At 39.0% G+C, this 21,827-nt stretch overlaps 1 protein-coding gene across 2 annotated transcripts in view; it reads left to right on the forward strand.

Annotated features, from left to right (window-relative positions):
* Window positions 1-21,827, forward strand: part of LPIN1 (lipin 1) — an 80,430-nt gene that overhangs the window by 32,387 nt on the left and 26,216 nt on the right. For both annotated transcript variants that reach the window (XM_083858490.1, XM_083858491.1), the window contains 7 exons: window positions 7,643-7,843; window positions 9,122-9,217; window positions 10,439-10,776; window positions 11,124-11,243; window positions 16,878-17,007; window positions 18,901-19,210; window positions 20,677-20,770. In XM_083858490.1, the coding sequence (XP_083714616.1) occupies window positions 7,643-7,843; window positions 9,122-9,217; window positions 10,439-10,776; window positions 11,124-11,243; window positions 16,878-17,007; window positions 18,901-19,210; window positions 20,677-20,770 (1,289 nt within the window). The remainder of the gene's footprint in view (window positions 1-7,642; window positions 7,844-9,121; window positions 9,218-10,438; window positions 10,777-11,123; window positions 11,244-16,877; window positions 17,008-18,900; window positions 19,211-20,676; window positions 20,771-21,827) is intronic.

A 21,827-nucleotide genomic window follows, 5' to 3' on the forward strand; every position in this document is an offset into this window, starting at 1 on the left:
GTGAAAGAAATCAGATGGAAAATGCTCAACATAAATATGTTATGATTTTAGGTGTAAAACCATGGAAATAGCTTTTAATGGTTTTAGATACTTTCTGCTTTTTTTTTTAGCTCCAGGTCACTAATGCAGATACAGACTACCTGATAATGTCTGATCATATCTAACCTGATAATATCTAACCTGATACAGCAGGGCCTCTGTGTAAGGAGTTGGGCAAGTTTTAGTCTTTGACCCTTTTCCATAGCTGAGCATGTGCAGATGTACAGATTTGTTTATCTGTGAACATATATGCACACAGCAGTCATCAAAATCAGTTGAAGTACAGTAAAAGCTTACTTTGAACTCTAAAAATGCAGAAAATAAAGAGTCTAATGAACAAATTTGTTTTCCAATCCTGCAGAGAGAAAGCCCGCCAAGTCACGTGAGGTGTCTGTATAGAGTAGAACTGCTGCTGTTTTTCCACTCTGATTTATGTTCCCTCACTGACATCAGAACAGTAGCACTGGGCAGCACAGTACATGACTTACCACAAATTCTTCAGCTGCTGCAGAAGTTCTTGGTTTCAGGCATCAGTTTGTACTTTTCAATTTGTTCTAAAGTTTGAACTCTTTTATGCAGGGTCAGTACAAAGGGTCTCAGTCCTTCTGTAGATTCCCTCAAAGTGTCTCCACGAGGAGGGAAGCACTGTACAGTTGGGAAGTTAAGGTACAATGAGACCAAGGGAAATATAGGTGATCTCCCAAGAGATCTCTGGGAAAGGAGTAGATAAGTCTTGAGATGTGGTTTCAGGACTGCCTGGAATTTCAGTAGAGGTGTCCCTGGTACTGTGCACTGCTGACTCTTCGTTTCTGTCTTTGGTAGTACCAGTTGTATGGGTATGTGGTGAGTCAGATCATCCCACTGATCTAGCTGGAAATAATTTTTTTTCTAGCTTTAGTGGTGTTACTTTTCCGTGCTGATAAATGGGCAAGATTTTGGATAGTGGGGAATATGCAGCTGGAAGGTTGTCTGGGGACTGTGGTTGTACCCTTCAGCTGGCCTTGAAATTCTCCTGGACTTTTGGGTACCAGTTTGATACCCTGGCTGTGGGGCTATGGGCCAATGCTCCCTTTGTTTGAATGTGGGGATTCATTGCAGGCCAATTTTCAGTCATCAGTTTGAATTTTTGATTTTAGCTGCTCTCAAGAAAATATTCTGTCCTTTACAGGGACTTAATGAAGTATTACACCAAGTAAAGTTTTAACCATTTGAAATACAGTGCAATATCAGAACCAGAGGAATAGTAATTTTGTATGCAAAGTCCCTGACTGTGAGTGAGTGTGAGGGGTGGGTTCTTGGATGGACAGGCAGCTTGGAAGATAAGTTTGACATTTGATCCATTTGACTCTCTGGCTGTTGTAAGAAGTCACAATTTTTGGCACTGGCCTTGGGTAACTTGGAATAGAAGTCAAATAGTTCCTAATAGAATTAAGCCCAGAATAATCCCAACCCTGAAATATTTCTGGAGGTTTGACTGGCAGGAAGCACAGTGCTCTTACTCTGGTGTAGAGCCAGCCACAGGCTGAATTTTGCTTTCTGATGTGGGACATACAAGTGAACTGCACCTGTCTCCCAACTGACCAGACGTACTGTCAGGTCACCTGCAGGAATGTGGTTTGTCCCATGCAGCTGTGACTATGGAGAAGTCTGGAACAAATGTGAGTATAATCAGACATGGACAGAGTTTGCCCTCCTATTTACAGGACAAACAAAGTCACACTGCTCAGTAGAGTTCTCTGGAGTTCTCCCTCAGCAACTTGTCCAAACTGGGGTCATAGCTGCTTATGACTCCCTTTCAGGTCATGTGTCCAGGTTTCCTTTCCCAGGAAAACAGAATATACAAAGAGGGTGCTTGTCTATGTCTCACTTGAGTGAGACAATTGCAGCTTGGCCTGCTGCAATTGGGATATAGCCACAGTGATAGACTGAGATAAAAGCCTCAGTAACTTGCCCAAAATTATGTGGGGATCTTGTAGGAAAGCAGAGCTCTAAACTGAAGTCTCCCAAAGTCCCATGCAATGTCTTTATGGCTCCTCTAGAGAAAGTAAATCCAGGCTCTGATTTTGCTCTGAAAAATGCACAACTTTGGGGTTCTGCCTGGACATTTAGTCAAAAAAGTAGGGTGGGAATTTGTGATGTTGACTTTAGGTTGGATTGATGTAGGAACTCACAAATAGTTAAGAAAAAGGCTTTTAAGAGTTCTTAATGATTTTCAGTTTCCTACCTGAAGTGGCTTAAAATACTAAGGAATTTGAATGTGACAATCAAACAGCATTAGTGACTTTACAGTGTGTGGACAGCTTACTAATAAACAAAAGCACATATTTAAAAAATAATAGAATGAAAACCTTTAAGTCAACAGTACTATGATTGTTGCATAGACATGAAGAGCTATAAAAGATGACTGCTTCTAAACTGGCCATGGGAGTAGTGCCCAGTCCATCTTAGTTCCTTAGCTGTGCCTTGGAATTGTAGGGTGAGTGTTTATTGGCCTGTGCCTAAAAGAAGCAGAATCTGAAATTTACCAGAAGCAGACATTGAAATTTAAATAGATTCAGTAGAGACGTCCAGATTCTAATGGTCAGGTTTGTGATGGGATATGGGTTGATTTGCTGCCTTGGATACAGGTACAGCAACAATGTCTTTCCCAAAGGTTGCAGTTGCCTGTTCTTAAACCAGTCCCAGCAAATGTTTGTCCTGTTTTCAAAATGTTCTGTATTGGAAATTTCGTATCTTCCAGAGGAAGTGTGTTCCACTTTTTAATTACCCTTACAGCTGCCACCTAAATCAACTGTTTTTAGAGCATGTTGAATAGCACTTGCATCCCTTAGTAATTTGGATGTGTGGATATCTAATCTATTATTCATTAATGTTGTGACACTTGATGAGACACCAGGTATTGCAAAAGGAAAAAAGGCCCTTGGTTCCCTTTCAGTATTTTATTTTGAAAAATGCAGTAAAAGAAAGATGAAATGGTAAGGGGAAAAACTGAGCTCTAAAAAAATCCCCAGAAAAACAAACAAACAAAACCATGCCACAAGGGGTACAATTACTGGCTTTTCCAGTGGAATTAGGGCATAGTCTGGTGTACCTGTATGAAAGAAGTGGATTATCTAGATAACAGTGTGTTTGATCTTACTGTGGCATCCAGCAGGATGGGACTTTAAAGAATTAATTTTGTTAGGTCAGACTTTGCTAAGTGAATAAATCAGTTAAGTAATAAGGGAGATCACGTAGCTATTTATTTTCAACTTGTTCTTCCACATGATGATAAACGCTGGAAAATGGCTGTTGCCTTTAACAATCAAAAGAGTTGGAAGTTTACTATGCTTTCTGGAAGGTGATGCTAGTTAGATTTACATTAAAAATGATACTAGAAAATACCTTTAATTTTATAATAGATGCAAAATGTAGAGCTGTGAAATGTCTTCTGGCAAAGGACAAAATTCAAATCATTTGAGAATCCTGACAGAAGCAGTGCAGACTGTTCTCACTTGCAATCTTAGATCAAAGGATTCTGAATTTTCCCAGCACAAAAAAAATATTCTGTGCTGTGTCCATGGTATGAGAACAAGAGTTTTAATAAACTGAGTATAATGAACAGGCAGGCACTGGGGGTTTAACCATGATGTAAACTCCTGTTTACTGCTGAAGTTGCTGCTGCCTGTAAGTGAAAGACTTGTTGGAGTGGCCAGAGTGAAGAGTTGCTCCAAAACCACATCCAGTCCCTCTGGGGTTTGAGGATTGTTGGTTTCCTGGAGTGCTGACATGGCATGGACCAACTTTAGGTTCAGAGTACAAACTTTAAAACCTCAGACTCCAAACAATCTCAGCTTTGGTTGGCATGTATAAAAGGTAGGATAGAGGGCCTACAATCATCAAGAGTCTAATTTCTGAACTCTTCCCCATTTTAGCTACAGCATCTTTTGTTCCCTACATTTGAAAAACAAACCCATTTTTGTTCAGTTTCTTGGGGTAGTGGTGTTTATGTGATCAGTCTCCCAGTCTGTCTTTTAATTCCACAATGACTTTGTTGCTCATGCAAGGTTCAGCCCAGCTTGAGAGGAGTGTCCATCACCAGCTCACAGTTTGAATGTGGCACTTTTTTAAGGGATAAGAGATTTCCACTGTATGGGAGCAAGCTGTGCTGAGCTGTTTGGCCTCAGAGCTTGAGGATGGTGTGCAACTTTTTGAACTGGTAGACATAAAAAACATCTTCGTCTCCGAAGACAGGGCAGACAGAGTAGCTAAGATTTGTCATGAACAAGAACAGTTGCAAAATTCTCTGTTTAGGATTTTAGGAGCCCAGCTGGTGTAACTTGTGAAGAGAATGTGTGAGTCCTCATATTTGGATTGTCTGCCCAGAACTCTCTCAAACAGTGGGGTTTATATACTGTCTCAGCCGTTCTTTCTCCACCGAGGAAGTAATGGCTGTTTCGCACCCAGAAATTTTGTTACTTCAGCAGGCCAAGCATTAACTGGGGTGAATAAGTGGGTTATTTAGCTCAATAAGAATGTTTGTGCTTTAGGTTGGAGAAATCCCCAGTAAAAACTGAAGTATTTTCCACAGCAAAGGGGTAATTAAAAAAGTTTCCTTACATCTGCCACCCTGGAGGCTGACTTCTGAACTTAGGTTTGTGCCTTTGTCATGCCAGCTCTTTTAAGAGTTTAAATGGTGGCCCCCAAGATAATTAGGGCTTAGAAGAAGAGGCCAAGAAAACTAGTTTTATTTATTCTTCAGCATAATCACCTACTTTTTGGGGGCTGTAGAGGAAACAGCTGTGATATTAGAAGTGCAGAGTGGTAGGACAAGAGGAAGTGGCACAAGGGAAATTCAGATTAGGTATTGTGAAGAAAATTTCCTCTGTGAGGACAGGTATACATAGGATCAGGAGAGAAGGAAGGCTGAGAAATCTCCATCCTTGAAGACACGGAAACTCTGCAGGACCCAAGGTTATGGGCAGCCTTTTCCAAGCTGTCCCTCCTTTGGGTAGGTGTCCCTACATTTGGACCCGGGTGACCTTTAGAGGTCTGTTCCAACCAGTTGTTCTGTGACACAGTGTAGGGTGTGGCATGAGTTTCAAGTGCTATTCCCAATGAAACAGCTTGTCACTAGATTTGCATACAGGAAGGCAGTGCTTCTGGTGTACAGTAGGAGCCCAGAAATGCTTATACCAATTCAGTGCTGGAGAAAGAAATATAAATGACATTAAGTTTTTGTGTGTTGGTTTTTCAGTAGGTAGCACTTTCTGGATGCCTGAATTGAGGGCTGTGCAGAAAGGCTTTTCCAAACACTGTTTAGGGATTATTCTTCCATTAGTTAACATCTGTCCTTGTTTTGGCTGAGATCGAGGTTCCTTCCTAGTTGCTGGTATAATGCTATGTTTGGGATTTAGGATGAGAATAATGTTAGTAACACCCTGCTGTTGTAGGTGTTGCTGAGCAGTGCTTATATTATGCCAAGGATTTTTTGGTGGCTTATGCCCTACCAGTGGCAGGGCTGGAGGAACATAACAAGTTGTGAGGACACACAGGCAGGGCAGCTGATCCCAGCTGACCAAAGTGATATTCCAAACCACAGACCATCATGCTCACAATATAAACTGGGGGAGGAAACTGGCCATGGGCTGCTGCTTGTGAAATGGCTGGGGATTGGTAAGTGGGTGGTGAGCAATTGCATTGGGCATCACTTGTTTTGTATGTTGAAATTCTTTTATTTGTGTTATTATAATTTGTTAGTATAGTTATTATTACTTTCTCTCCTTTCTGTCCCATTAAATAGCCTTTATTTCAGCCCATGAAGTTTATCACTTCCGCTTTTCTGATTCCCTCACCCGTCCTGCTTAGGATGGGGAATTGGTTGTGAGCGAGTGACTGTGCAGTGCTTCATTGCTGGCTGGGGCTAAACCATGACAGCATCTTGTACATTGAATACGTTGAAAATCAAACAGATTTTTTGTTAAGTTAGTGCCTAGTTTTAGTCTTAATGTTTTTGTGATTCTCTCCCTCATTGTCAGATGGAGAAACCATGATTGCTTTTCAGGGACAATGTAGTGATGACTACCATAAATAATTCTTCCTTCAGAGCACAGTTTGTGTCCTGACCCATGTACTGCAACAGAAACAGAGAAGAAAGAAAAACCTCAGTCCACACAATGTGGAGGGACTTTTGGAAAAAAAACAACAACCAAAAAAAACCACAAAAAACAAAAAACAACCAAAAAAAAAACCACCCAGGTGAAAATTGTTAATTTGTTAATTAGAACAGCAATGCATGGAAGAAAACTGCCTTAATTGTTGCATTTCCTAACTTCCCAATTTTTTTTACTCTAGTCCTTTCATGGTATTCTTTAAATAGTCTTTTGTTTATAACTGTAAATCACAGTTTAAATTTGGAGCCATTTTACAGCATCTCATACATCTTTTTGTTGTTTATGAAAGGACACAGCTGAAAGAGTCTCTATTGTAGCAGATGCTGCTGCTGTGCTGTGACTGTCTCAGGCTCTGAGCTCAGTTCTGTTCTCATCACCATCAATGGGAGTTTCAGCATTGCCTGCCTTGCAACTGTTTCTTTTATTGATGTCCAGGTGGTGCAGTACAGCCTAGCAAAGAGCTTGTATGGGAGTCTTATGCTCTACTCTGCATGCACAAGGACTTTGATGAAACCGGTATCTTGAAATCTGCAAGAGGTGCTGGAAGAATAGTGAAAGCAATAGACACTGGAAGTCTTTAAAACCTATAATTTTCAGGAAGGTATCTGCTTAAATTCACTCATATTTTGAGAGCCCTTGAAAGACTTTCTTGTCTTTTAAGTGTGTCTAAATATGTATGTTAGTAATTTCTGGGGGACTAAATATATTAAAGAGCACATGTATTAATAATGTGGAAGTAGCAAGCTAAATACTAAATAAATGCAGGAACAGGGGAAATCACTTCAACCATCAACATAGGTGTAATTTTTAATAAAGCTGCAGGTACTGTTTGAAAAGGCTGTTTGAAACAAGAATAGTAAAGTTGCATTAGGAAACAGTGTTTGAGTGCTCTGGGTTGAAGGTTGCTTGTCCAGTGTTGATGTATATCTATTGTCTGAATGCATTATAATAATCTTTTAATGGGAGAAATTGCTGTATGATGGGAAAATAGTCTTTGCCTTTAGTGTGGTTTAAAATTAGATATGCTCAAAGCTATTCACTTGCCCTGCCATTAAAAGCTTATGGAAATACACAAGAAAAGTATTTCTGGTGTTGAGGGCACAATAAGTGGTAGGAGGAGATGTTACTCTGGAAGTAATACTTTTCTCTTCGGAGATAGTTTTAGACATTTATGAGCTTCAGAGTCTCAAAGTCTGACAGTGGCTTTGAATTCAACTGATTTTAATGAATTTTTGAAAGTTTTTACAATTTTCTGACTTACAAGGTCCCTTTTGTCTTATAACAGCTCACTACAAACATGTTGAAAATTAGATGGGAAATCCTGGTTTTGTGCAAAACTGTTAATTTGTGAAAGAGGAAAATACCCCACTGCAGGATTCTCCATCTCTCAAATGTCTCAAAAATACAAAGCAGGGATCAAAATCCAATTTGTTTCACCTTTTGCCTTTCAGGTCCAAACCATGAATTACGTTGGACAGTTAGCAGGGCAGGTGTTTGTGACTGTGAAGGAGCTCTATAAGGGTCTAAACCCAGCCACACTGTCAGGATGTATCGATATAATCGTTGTACGTCAGCCAGATGGAAATCTTCAGTGCTCCCCTTTCCACGTTCGCTTCGGGAAAATGGGAGTTCTGCGTTCCAGGGAGAAAGTGGTAAGAAAGTGTGACAATTTTTATTTGTCCTGTCTGTGAGTTAACTGTAGTAGAATAAGGAAGTTACTGAATGTTCTTTGCTCTGCTAGTTGAGGTTTTCTTTAGACACCCTTTATAAAGAGCCTGAATTAAGACAAGCTTCAGTCAAAATGGTTGTTGCTGATTCTTGCAGTTCAGACCATAATTTGTAAGACATTGACTATAATAAAAAACAAAGCTGGCCATGAAATTTGTAAAATTTATGTTCAATAAAGCAAAATTTCAAATGTGTTAATTTGAACCTCTACTAGATTTCATTAGTGACTCATTAAAACCCCTTTCTTTGACATGTTCAATGATCATTCCAAACAGGGAGAGAGTAGTCAAGTAATATTTTCAGATAATAGAACCTTGAGGTTAATTGAATCTAGAAAAAACAGTGAGGACCTTGAAATAAATGTAACTAGGCTGAGTGACCTGGCAGTGTATCAGATGTGAAGTTACCACTGTGACAGATTATTTATGTAACTCTATATAGTCTAGGTTCTAATGTAGCTAGAATTTTCAACAGAAAGATCTTAAAGTCAGCATGGACACTGTTCAATTCTTACTTAGATCAGAAGGAAATTCTAGTATTTAGAATCAGTAGGAGTTGAAAAATATTACTGTGACAACGGTGTACTGTGTCCTGAAATATAACATAAATGTTGACTTGTGCAAATCTCCAAAAAATTTACAGTGAAAATGAAGTTGGTGGCAAGCATGGTTGTAGTCAAAGAGAGAGAGATCCTCCTGAGAAGAAATGGAGATAGTTTGGGCTGTACAGGATATGATAAATGTGTGGAAGTAATAGACATAAGAATTGAATGTAAAATTATTTTTCTCATTCGTGCTTCTCAGAGTGTAAAAAGAAGTTTCTTTAATGAATTTGAAAGACAACGTATTAAGAATTTGGATTTGGAAGTACTTCTAGCCCAATTTAAAAATAGACTATGAATTAAAAGAGCAAATAGATTTGTATGGCAAGTGAAGCATTCAGAATTACATTTTAAAATATTCAGAACTTTATGTAATGACTATATAGACCTTTCTGAGTAGAGGAGCATGGTATCAATCAGCCGAACAAGTTAGAAAAATATTTTTGTAATTGATTGCTTTGTGAAGGGGTACTAAAAGAAACAGAGCAGGTCACTTATTTCCTGTTTATTATAAGGTTTCTTACACTTCCCTGAGAAGCATTTTCCCAGTGCCAGAAGAAGGACTTTCTTTTCATATGAGAATATATTTATTTCCTTCCAGGTTGACATAGAAATTAATGGAGAGGCTGTAGATTTGCACATGAAACTAGGAGACAATGGGGAGGCCTTTTTTGTGCAGGAGATGGATAATGATCAGGTAAGAGTAAAAATTACTTTTAATTCATTAAAAAATCTGATGCTTGCTCTTTAGAGTCAATTTTGAGTTTAGGAATCTTGTTGAAAAATATACTTTTTTCCATTTTATGGTTTTGAAAGCATCTGGACAATTTTCTGCTGTGGGAATTTAATGCTATGCTGTTACTTTGTTGTTTTTTTTTTTTTTTTTAATTGTTGAGATTTGAAAAAGCTGAAGATAATCACATGAGTGAAAAATAAATTGTGTGCATGCCAGTGTGTGAACAGAAATGGCAACTACAGAGTTCACATGCTTCAAAGTTGTGTGCAAGATGTTAATGTCCAGGGACATTAACATTCTGTTTTTTGCAGAAATCTTTAATTTGAACATATGCACCAGACTGCCAGTGAAAGTGTACATGCTCTGTAAACATCTGTGCTCACATTAATTCTGGTGCTTCTCATAAACATGATCTCACAACTGTTAGTCATATGGGGCTGCATTTAAATGAGAATGTCTGCTGTTGAGCTGTGGTTAAATACTGGTCCAAATAAATTACGGTCACTGTAACTTTGAGTAGTCTACAAGAAAATTTTTGCAGGCATTTCTCTTCAGATATTCCCAGTAATTTTTGTCACTGTCCAGAGTAGGATGAGTGTTCACATTCCTGTGTTCAATATGATATTACCAGTTTCAGGTGAGAGCTTTGTGACTGTGCATCTCTGTATCTTTATTTTTTAAATTTTTGTGTGGTAACAGTTATTTCATGACTGAAAACTGCTGGAAGTACTTCCATGGATGTCTAGAGATGCATATATATGATTGAATTGTAGGGTGATTGTGTGACCTGATTATAAAGCATTGACCTATCTTACTACTGTCTATCATCTGTGTTGTGAAAGGGAATTGTACTTTACAAAATGTTCAGGTTCTAAACTAAGATTTCGTTTTTGCTCTGTATCTTACCTGAGGTGGACACAGTACGCCTTAACCTGGCCAATAGTGGATGCTCAGAGGATGTTGTATTAACAATATTGTCCCTGGTTTGTCTGAGGAGATGCAGTTATAGAAAAATTCCCATATGCCATAGGAGCATAATAAGCATACGGCTGTCTAATCCTTGTTATTTTTCTGAGGAGTAAATAACTTCGATTTTGGTAATTTGTGCATAGGTCTTAGAACCAGTTGTATGACTGGTGAAAGAGCTAACATGTTTTATGGTTTGAATTTTTTCTTTTTCAGGAGGTAATTCCTTATCATCTCTCCACATCTCCCATTCTGTCTGAGGGGACTGCCTTAATGGAATCCCAGCTGAAGAGGAATTCCATAGACAGGATACGAAACCTGGACACCAATGCATCCTCACAAGTCCCACCCCAGGCCCATGGATCACAGCCTTCCACTGAAACACCTCCAGTCTGTAGCTCTGTGAAAAAAAGGAGGAAGAAGAGGAGAAAGTCAACTCATAAAATAGACAGCTTAAAAAGAGAAGACACACATGGAGACACATCAGAAGATGAGGACATGTTTCCCATAGAGATCAGCTCAGAGGAAGAAAAAGAGCCGTTGGACAATTCAAGGTACCACAGTGGAACTGATATTTGCAATGAAAGCCTGGGTTAATGTTCCAGTCCATGCCTTTTAGTAGTAATTCCTAAGTCAGAACATATGGCTGATGAAGGTATTACTTCAAAAATACAGCTTTAGGCTAAAAAGCTGTTGGGAATGTTAGTAATTAAAGTAATGAAAATGACATTAAAAACATAAGAATCCTCTGATGATGTGAACTAGATGGTTTGAATCAGAGAGCATTTCTTTAGATCAGGTTATACTAATTCTTCTCTGCAATAGAGTTTGTTAGCTGAGGTATATGAAAATTCAGTAATCAGGTATGTTTTTTAAATGTCACTTCTTTCCTTCTGTTTAGGATCCCTGTTCCAGATGCGTTTGTTGATGATGCATCTGACATAAAGGCTCCTGCAGTTTCTGTGCTTTCTCAGTCTGCACCCTATGCTCATTCAGATGGAGAATGGTCACCTCTTCAAAGGTACTTTTTCAGATAGCACCCTGGTTTTAATTTTTCCATTAGTGTCTTCTATACGTACTATATACATATATAGTATGTATATATATATAGTACTATATGGAGTCTTACTAAAGGTTTTGATATCAAACATGGCCGGTGACTGTTATTAGATGAATGCTTTTGTATTTGCAATAAGATAGGGTACCAAAACATCAGGTTGGCTTTGTCCTTAATGCAGCAAATGCATGCATACAAATGCAGGTCCACATATTCTGAAGAATATTTTTATCTGTTAAGGTCACTGTTTGCATATAAATACTGTAGAGAGGATGGATGTTTTGTGAAATCTGAATATTTGCCTGATTACACATACCCTGTAAGGGCTTCAGTGAATGTAGGTTTATATGTCTTCAGTATTTCGAGTGTAATCCTTTTAAGAATTTCCCAGATAGGAGTTAATATATAAAAGTAAGACTTCTAATAAAAATAATATAAAATAGAAACAAATATGAGCTTTTCATGTCGCTTTCAATATATATCTATATCTATATATAGATATATATATATGTATATTTACTGTGTGAAAAGAGCACATACAGTAATTTGCTTAGTTTTTCCTGCATGTGTATTTATGCGCATGTGTATACCTTTCATGTCAAAGCAGAGCAGTTTGGACCTCCCTTTTTGTGTCTATCAAAAAGGGACAATTTTTTGCTTAATGCATTGCACTGTAATTCCAGTTAGGTCTGTGTGTGTGTGCCCCATGCACTGCGCTCCATGTCCCCATGCAGACTGCTGGAGTGCAGTGCAATATTCAGAAGACCTTGTCTTAAGAAGTCTTAATCTCAATGTGCTGCCTCTGTAGTTGAGGGGCAGAGGAAGGGAGCATGAGGAGATTTCAAGGCAATGGCTAAATTGAACTGTTTTGAATTGCATTCTGGAAGAAATGTTCTCCAGTGCCTGTAAACCTTAATGTGATTGGCTTCACCAGGGTGCTGATAGCATTTGTCAATACCCTGCCCTTTCGATGGCTTTTGGAACTGTGTGTTCTGTTTGTTTCTTGATTGCAGTATCCTGGATTTTGAAAACTCTCAATATAAATTCAGCATTTGTGCAACTAATGCACAAAGAGTTTATGTTAATCAGCACTTGTGAATATAATAACACGCTGTATTTCTTTCTCCCAACATGATCTGCTGCCCAGTAAGGCTATACATTGTACAGGGCAAACCACTCTCCTCACTGTTCCAGCAGATGGAGGCCTATCTAACTCTTGTCCTCAACAATCTTCTCACTTTTCTCTTCCAGACAGGTAGAACAGTTGTCCTCCCTCTTTCCTGGACTGCTTTTTAATTCCTTTAACACTTTAATACACCTTTAACACATTAAGATTATGTGAATTGCTGTTGAGTTTGTAACTGTACTTATTGCTAACCCAGACACTTTGAAAGTGACATTGGAAAACACTTTCTCTGCTTATTTCTTTGCGTGCATTGAATAGAGAAGTAAGTTACCTTGATGGATCATCCATAGAAAGAGGATGGCTGATATAAAATCATGTCAATGAAAGCCTGGGGTAAAAATCAAGTTCATTAAGATGATAAAAACCCCAAAAAAGGAAGAACTTAGCTAGAGAATTAATTCCTCTGAAGACTGACATTTCCACATAGTTTTTTACTATTCAGTGTATGTTTTAATGACATTTTTATCCAATGGTTTTCCTGAGTTGTTTGCTTGTACATAGATTGCTAAAATAAAAGCAAAACAAAAACCTCAGAGATTAAGTGAGCAATAAAAAATGCAGATCTTGTAATGGGAGGAGCCAAAAGAAGACTTCTGTCCTTTGTTCAATGGGAGGGGAGGAAAGTCTTCCTGTATGTTAGATTGCAACAAGGGGGAAAACCTTGCAGAGTAAAGATGACACAGTAGATAAGGCATGTTGGTTAAGGTTCAGGAGACTAAGTCTTTGCAGGTTCTTCTTTTCCACAGAGCTAAAAGTGGATACAGGCACTTTCTGTGTTATCTTGAATTCAAGAAGTCTCAATTCTGCAGTCAAGCTTTTTCACTCCTGTGTCAATGGAGAGAGGTCACAGCAACGTTAAAATTTTTAAAGTAGTAGAATATGACCTCTAAAATTCTCGATTAATGCTGGGAAAGCTTTGAGTAATACATCAGGCTAAATTACTCCTTGCTTATATCAACATAGTGCCCATACTAGGTGCCTAAAGCCATATCAAAACTGATAATCTTGAGGTTTTCCCAGCCTCTAGGTCTGCCCTCTTTAACCTGACCATGTCAGCACCAAGTCAAAGTGAGATCCTGGGATATTCTCCTTAGCATGTTCTCGTGGCAGAGAAGGGCAGGAGCACAGGCTGAGATGGAGCAGTGATGTAGTCTGTGTGGCTCCATGAACTTTGCTCTGGAGTTCACCTGTCTTACAGACTAGAGAGACGTTTAAAATCCCGTAGCAACTTGTCTGAGTGAGGCTCTGTGTTTGCAGCTGTTGAAATAAATGCCTGGTGGGTCTTTGAGCAATTTTTTTCCCGTGAAGTGTGTGAAGTAAGGAATGCTATTATGGCCACCTAAGACGAGGTTCAGAGGCTCTCAGTCATTCTGGTGACATGTGCATGATGTAGGCCTCTTTCCTTCTGATCATCTTTATCACGGGTATTTTTCATCACACAAGACAGAGCTTTTTGTCAGGTCGCATTGCTGCTTTTTCAGGAATCTCTGCTTCCAGTGGAAAACACTGCAATGATCATTGTAGTCTGTTATTTCAGAACTGCCAACTACAGACAAGGTTCTTTGTTCCTTGTCATTAGATTAGATTAAGTGCTATCATAGCTGTTAAGGAATACATAGGATTGTGACACAAATATTCAACATCTATGGGATGTGAATCAGAGATGCTGATCTAAATACCTGAAGTTTCCCCTCCTTGTCATCCTACTGACAGGATGGGTGGCTCTGGTTTGATCTGCAGTATCTCAGCAATCTGTGCAAGGCAAGGAAATTTCAGCTGGGCTGAGTCAGTGCATAACTTAAGGACACAGGAATTGCAAGACATAGTTCAGCCCAAGGCAAACCCAGACCAATGGGCAGCAGTTGCAGCGAAAACCTTCACAGGGCAAAACTCTGCCTGTTTTAACATAAACACATACGTGAGTGCCATAATTCCAGTACTTTCATTGTATCTCTGAGAATATGAATCATGATGCTGAGTGACAGCTCAGGTTCTTCCTCAACTCAGCTGTGTGTACAAGGGAACTTTTCAGAGAAAATTATAGAGAAGACCAGGTCCCCCTCCGCCCCAAATCTGTTTTCCTAATGCAGAATGCAGAGGTTCTGCTCAAGCTGAAGCAATACCTCTATTCTCTCAGAGTGTCTGAGTAAGTGAACTTGGGCTGAACAAAGACAGATCAGACATTTTTCTAAGCAAACAGTAGGTAACTTGGAGGTTAATATGTCTGTAGTGCACAGAGTAAGACTTGAAGTGACAAGGCTTCCTTAAATTTACATATTTTAGGCTTAAAGCAGCAGTAGGAGCATTATTGCCTACTGAGATTTTCTGAAGTGCTCAGGCTGCTGATTTTCAAGGTTTCAATGGCCTCTAAATATGTAACACACTGCAAATCCTACAAACTTTTCAGTGGGAGATTTATAAGTTGCTGAAAACCCCACTAGGCATTTCTTGAATCCTTAGAGCTTGAAAATACTTTTAAAATTGCACTTTGATTCCTTCATCTGTCAAATTATAGGTTATACCCTAAGGACTGATAAAATTTGAAATTCTTAGGCCCTAAAAAGATGGGTTATAAATTTTATAATTTAATTAGGTAACATAAATGTCTGCAGCTAAAAAGTCCTAGTGTCTGTCAGTGTTCAAAGTGTATTTTACTGCATAGATGAAAACACTGAATAATGTAGATAATTAGGTTGCTGTTATTTCTGATGTGAATGTGAAGTAATTATTTTGTTGTGATCCATGAATTCCCTACCCGCTGGCTCTACAGGACATTGAAAAAGGGAGCCTTTACAACACTTTCCAATAGCTAAAAGAGAGAGGGACTTTTCACAGGGGCATGTAGTGACAGGACAAGGAGCAGTGGCTTTGACCTGAAAGCTTGGACTTTGGGCAAGAAATTCTTCACTGTGAAGATGTTGAGGCACTGGAACAGGTTGCCATGAAAATTTGTGGATGCCTCATCTCTGGAAGTGTTCAAGGCCAGGCTGGATGGTGCTTTGAGCAACATGGTCTCATGGCCAGGTGGTTGGACAAGATGATCCCTTCCTACCCAAACCATTCTGTGATTCTACCTTTATATAAATTCTTCATGTTTGATTTATCTTTTATCTTTATCTTTTTCTGAATAAACTGAATATCCAAACCAGTTTAGCTCTTTCATGGAACTGTAGAATCACAGAATGATTTAGGTTGGAAGGTACCTTAAAGATTATCTTGTTCCAGCCCTCCTGCTATGGGCAGGGACATCTTCTGCTAGGCCAGGTTGTTCAGAGCCCCGTTCAGTCTGGTCTTCAGGGATGGGAAGTTCACAACTTCTCTGGGCAACCTATGCCAGCTCCTCACCACCCTCCCGCCTTTTTGCCCACGAACACCCTCATGTAATCCTTCCCAGGGCTGCTCTCAGGCCATTCTCTGCCCAGCCTGTATTGTGATTGCCTTGACTCAGACATAACACCATGCATTTGGCCTTGTTGAACTTTATTGCATTAGGCACTTCATGAGACAGAAGCCTTTTGTTTTTGAGTGTGAAAGTAACTCAGTTTGGACCTTTGATTTAGGAATGTTGTGGATTCTTTTGTTGCTTTTAGTTTTTAAATCAGGATTGGATGAGTATAGCAGGACATGTTACAGCTCAGATGAAAAATGCAAGCTCTGTTCAGGAGGTTTTGGGGGAAATTCCATGACCTGTGTTACACAGCAAGGCAGAGCAGATAATCTGAAATTTTTCTTCTGTCCTTGAAATCAGTGATTCATTATTTATTAATGACTGACTTGACATCACATTAAAAATATGCTACAACCTGACAATATACTAATTAATTAATTAATATTTATTATCAAGTAATTATCAAAACAAACTGTTAAATATGTTTCAACTGAAAGGGCTCAAATTCTTCTTGTAGCTCTCCTACTGTTTTCCTTATAAACATCCATCCAGTGGTTGAACTGAACGAGTTATAAAGGAGTCAACTGGATTTCTTAGATTAAAGTATTACTTAGTCAGGATAAGGTATCTTGTTGATGTGAGTAATTTCTGCACTTTGCATACATTATAACAATACTAACATCTATTCATCTACTGCTGCTGGTACCATCCTCACTCTTTTTTCCATGCAGAAAACCAAAAATCCTCCTGAAATGTTTGAGTCCAGTGTTCTTGTTCTATCTCTTTCAGCTTCTCAAATATTACTTCTCTGACAGCACTTACTGAAAAAGGGATGACACCTTTGAATGTCAGTATAAGAGGATCCTGAACTGTTTAAACTATTTTTCTATGCTTTCATGCTTTCAGTTGGCTCTTGATTATTCCAGTCTTCAATTCCTTGGATTGGTGGACATCAGTTTGGAAAGCACTAAGTGTGTTGTGGTTACTTTTGCTTTTGTAACATTTTTTGTTTGTTTTTCTTTAGCCCATCAGATTCACGTCCTCCTACTCCTCAAAGTGACTCAGAATTAGTCAGTAAACCTACGGACAGAAGTGGACTGAAGAATAATCCCCACATGCACTGGGCATGGGGAGAGCTACCTCAGGCTGCAAAGGTATCCAACATAATTCCTGCTATTATCTCTTGTGCTTGAGTAGGCCACATGTGCTTAGTCCACTGCAGACCGATGAGGAGGAAAGGGTTTTATATAAAATTACAGTGTTTTATGTAAGAGAATTCAATCTTACTCCATAGGAGGTGCAGGAAAGTACCTTATGGCATGGATGTCCTCAATACTTACAATATACAGCAGAAAATAAAGAAATACCTGAGACCCAGTCTTGTAAAAGTTAGAAGCTTAAAAACCAGAAAAAAATCAAACTCAGCATCCTTTGGTAAATCACTGAAATTCATAAATGATCTTAAATGAAAATTAGGTGCTTGGTATTAGCAGTCTGATTCAGAGAAATGAAAATGGGCTGCTTCAGTACAAAAGCATCCAGAGACACCTCCAGTTCTGTGTCTGTGGATGTGCAGACGTGCTGTTCTCTTGGCTGATAGAACTGGCTTGTTGCCTGTCTTCTCCTGGAGCCATTTGTCCCAGTTAGGTGTGGGATCTGCAGCCAGCAGTGTTGTTTCCAGTGCTGCACAGATACTGTGGGCAGCTGCCCACTCTGCAGGCTGGTCAGGTGCTGGCTGGCTCCTTGTGACAGCTCCTGTGGAGTCACAGCATTCCCATGGGAAACGGGAGCCTCAGGGTTTATACGTGCACAAGGGTATGAGGAGCAGAGGTCAGGTTTCAGTGGAATACTGTGGGTGCTGGGATAGGGCAGAGTTTGGCACCTCCTGCTGAAGGCTGGCTTCTCTGCAGAAAGAACTACAGGAGAGATGGGCTCACACACAGTATAAAGAGGAAAAATTGCCGCTTTGCAGGTCAGGAAGGTGGGCATCTTGTTCAGAAAGACTTTTATGTTCTGGTGATGGCACCAGAATTATAATGGCACTATTGCAGTTTATTGTAATTAATTCCCTGTTGGTAATTAGCGATAAAAGAAGGGGTGGGAATCCAGAATTCTTAATTTCTTTAGAGGAGCTCTGGCCTCCTCTTTAATATGCCAGTGGTGAGCTATCTCATCACCTCTGCACTATTCTCCTCCCTGTGTGTATTACAAGGAATTAAGGAGCTATTTTCTACTCAAAGAGAACTGATTTAAGTGCACAGGTCCATGCAGGAGTTCCAAATTGGCATTTGCAGTCTAGAATGGAGAGTTTCCTGCTAGGAAGCTTAGGCGTATCTTTTTTATCCCAGTCACACACTCTGGTGTGTATTGCAAATTCTACTCCCAGAGGCTTTTCTCTCTGCAGTCCCTGTCTCTATCCCTAGCCAAGCTAATCTGATCTTGCCATACCTGAACTGGGAGTCATACACTGGCTGTGTTGAACTTCATGTAAAAGTTGTTTGCTATGACATGAAGGTTATAGTAGCTGTGCAGCTGCTGCTGTAGTTCAGCTCCTCTCTGTCCTTCTGTAAGAACACTTCCTGTCCCACACTCAGAGATCTGGAATGGTTCCTATAAAGTGATTTAAATTCAAAGTCTGGGGATTAGACAGTGTCCAGTGCCTGAGATTATCTTGATTGTGCAAGGACTTCAGTCTGCACCACCTTCTCTTGTTTGTAAGGTTTACTTTCTGAGGGAAAGCCAGGATTTTCACAGGAAAAGAGGAAGACGGTGGGAGGTGGAATGTGCAGGTGAATAGAAAATGAATACTGTAGAGCACATTGCAGAACAAATTTTTCCTGGCCCCAAGATGCAAATGAGTTTTGCACAAACACACAGCAGAGAGGTCTTTTGCATATTGTAGTCTCTTATCTTCGTGGTGCCTTTCTGCTGTAGTTGGTCATCTTGACAGTCTGATCTCATTGGAGTGAACAGAACAGGTTAAACTCTAGCTGTTGTGTTTTTTAAGAGCTTTTTTTTTGTAGTAATCTGTTTAATTTTCCTCACAGGCCAGTTCTCTGCTCAAAGCAAAGGAGCCCAGCATGGCAGATGTAAATCCTTCTGAAAGCACTCACTTTCGAGTCATCCAAAGTTCTCCTGTAGAGGAGTTTAACACAGAGTCTCCTCTGCCTGCCCTTGGACAAAGAGATGCAGCAACTGCTGATGAAAGTGAGCCCTTATCAGCTGAGACAAATAAGCCAGAGACAGAGCTGCCAGGAGCAGCTGAACCCCCATTACCTCCAAATGAAGAAATAAAGCAAGCTGCAGCTTGCTCAGCCCAACCAACTGGCAAGACGGATTCCCCTTCCAGAAAGAAAGGTAAAGCTGTTGATCCTGAACTTTTATAGGCATGATTTTATCTTCAAATTTCATGGTGATAAAGCATCTTATTTCCATATAAATTATTCCATGCCCTGAAGGCACTTTCAGATCAGAAAAGGAATAAGCTTTGGAATGAGTCTTCAAAACCTGAGTTGTGCATCAAGCTGTTCACATGAGATATGTATTCTTCTTGGTCTGAAGTTTTTGGCAGCTCTGTGCATAAGAGCAAGACTACAAAATTTGCTCCATTTGACAGATTCAGGGATTTCACTTTTATGTATTAGCCAACTGTAGATCTGCTGGTTCATCTGAGTGATGAGTTGCTGGTAGTTGTGGAAACTCTTTGCTCTAGTACAAAGTCGTAGTATTTCTTTTGCACCATGAACAGATTTGCCATAAAATAAGGTACTTTTGTTTTACATACTTTTCAGTTCTGGGTGGTACATGTCCTGTCCTGAATATGTGAAATATAACTTCGTCTGGTTTTCTATCCTAAATTCTGGGCTCTATTTCCATGGTATTTTATAACAAGTGAACAAGTGTTACAGTCTTCTCGTGAAATTTTTTTGCTTACAAATGCTCTGTTTTAGAGCACTGATTATTCCACAATTATTTAAGCTCTACATAAGCCTGGTGTGTGCAGCTGCTTTTCAATCAGTAAACATACAAGTTTCTTGGCCTCTTCCCCATGCATTCCACTGTCCTGAAAACAAAAAATGGTGTATTTCTCTGCTTACTATGCAGTCCTTGTGTAGATTTTTCTGATTGCTTTTGTGATGCTTGGTGTTGGAAGTTGGGACAGTGAGAAGTTGTGGGTTTGAGAATGAATTCCAAATTAGGTTTTGGCCTTACAGTGGATATTTATCTAGGTGTAATGGCAACAACAGGACAGTGGTGGCTCTGTTTTGGTCCTAGTGACAGGCCAAGAAGGGGTGTGTTGTCCCCTATAGTGGTGCATGTGCACACTCAACACATCAGCTGTATGTGCTTAAAAGTGAGTTGTCTCCATAACAAGCCAGTTATAGTGTGTTAGTGACTATACTGTAATCTGTTCTTTCCCTTTTTCAAGGAGGGATGGAAGATTAGTTCTCAAAGATTAAACGTTCTGACTGCCATACTGTGATAATAGGCCTATGCAAATACTTAAAAGGTTTTCCTTTTGCTTTTTTCCTCTGGTGACCACTGACTTCTAATTCACTGTGGTTTTGTCTGGGATAGGGAGTCTTTGGCATGTCTCAAAACTCGTTCTCTGCTGTCTCATTTTGTTAATTCATAGTTTAAACGATGTATATAAACTACTTGTTTTGAAATTTTTGGCAATATTATTTTGTACAAATACAGTTCACAAACTGTTGCAACTCTCTGGTTTCTCGATCTCAAAATGAAGAGCTAAACAGTCAGAAAGCTCTGGATTGTTACTCAGAAAATATTAATTAATAGCTTATTTGTTCTGTCCCTTGCAGACAAACGGAGCCGGCATCTTGGTGCTGATGGTGTCTATTTAGATGATCTCACTGACATGGATCCAGAAGTTGCTGCACTTTATTTCCCCAAAAAGTATAAGTCTTTTTCTTATATTTTTTACTTTTTAAAAAACTCTTTTAACCTTCTGTATTTAGATCAAACTCTTCATTGCCAACAAGATAAGATGTCTTTTTCAGGATTCAAGCAGAGATGCAGATAGAAGGAAAGTAATTTTTATAGAGAGGAATATTAGAACTTTTGGAAGGTGCTGCATTGGGGCCTGAGAAAAGTGCTTGCAGCTGGTTTTCTGTTTTTGTCAATTGAGCGTCATACATAGATTGTGGATGGTTATGTAATATACACTGATGTTTGTGAGTGTTACTCACATGTCCTAGGAGAACAGTGGGCCTTGGGATATATTTATCCCCATGTCCTGACTTACTATCATAAAGAACATATCTTACTGTTAACACTATTAGCAGATAATTATTGTTCTAATGTTGCTTTACTGTGGTTGATTCACCAATAAATATGAATGTGAGAAAATAATTTTTGGAAGGTGCATGACAGAGTTACATATGATAATACTGCACCCTGAACATACAATTTCCAGCTTGTTCTGATTTTTATTGGAGCCTCTTGCAACATTTACAGTTCTCTTTCAGCATATACCCATGTCACTTAATGAAAGTCATTGAGCAACAACTAAAGTAGCTTGTGTACTTTATTTATTTATTTATTTATTTATTTTTTTTTTTTTTTTTTTTTTTGCTTGCTTGCTTAAACCCAGCTGCTGTAATATTAGCATTTCAATAAAACTGAGAAGGATTAGTTATATGGGGAAAATGTTGGATTGAAAATTTCTTTCTCAAATGCATTCATATAAATCTGGACTGGAAAGCAGAGTTTGAGCTTGCTCTTTGTAATAATAATCTCATCAGATTTTAAATGGGTATAATGATTTATTGTTTCTGAAAATGTTAATCCTAGTAGTTTACATGTAGAGTGTTTTATTTATATATACATGACATATAAATATACAAACATACACATTGTTTGTTTGGGTTTAGCTATCAGTTTATATAAATTATATAGTTAATATAAATTAAATAATAAACTTATATGCTTATTCTTGTTCTTGTGTGGGAAT

The sequence above is a fragment of the Zosterops lateralis genome (genome assembly GCF_965231275.1).
Source record: "Zosterops lateralis genome assembly, chromosome: 3".
NCBI classification, from domain to species: Eukaryota; Metazoa; Chordata; class Aves; order Passeriformes; family Zosteropidae; genus Zosterops; species Zosterops lateralis.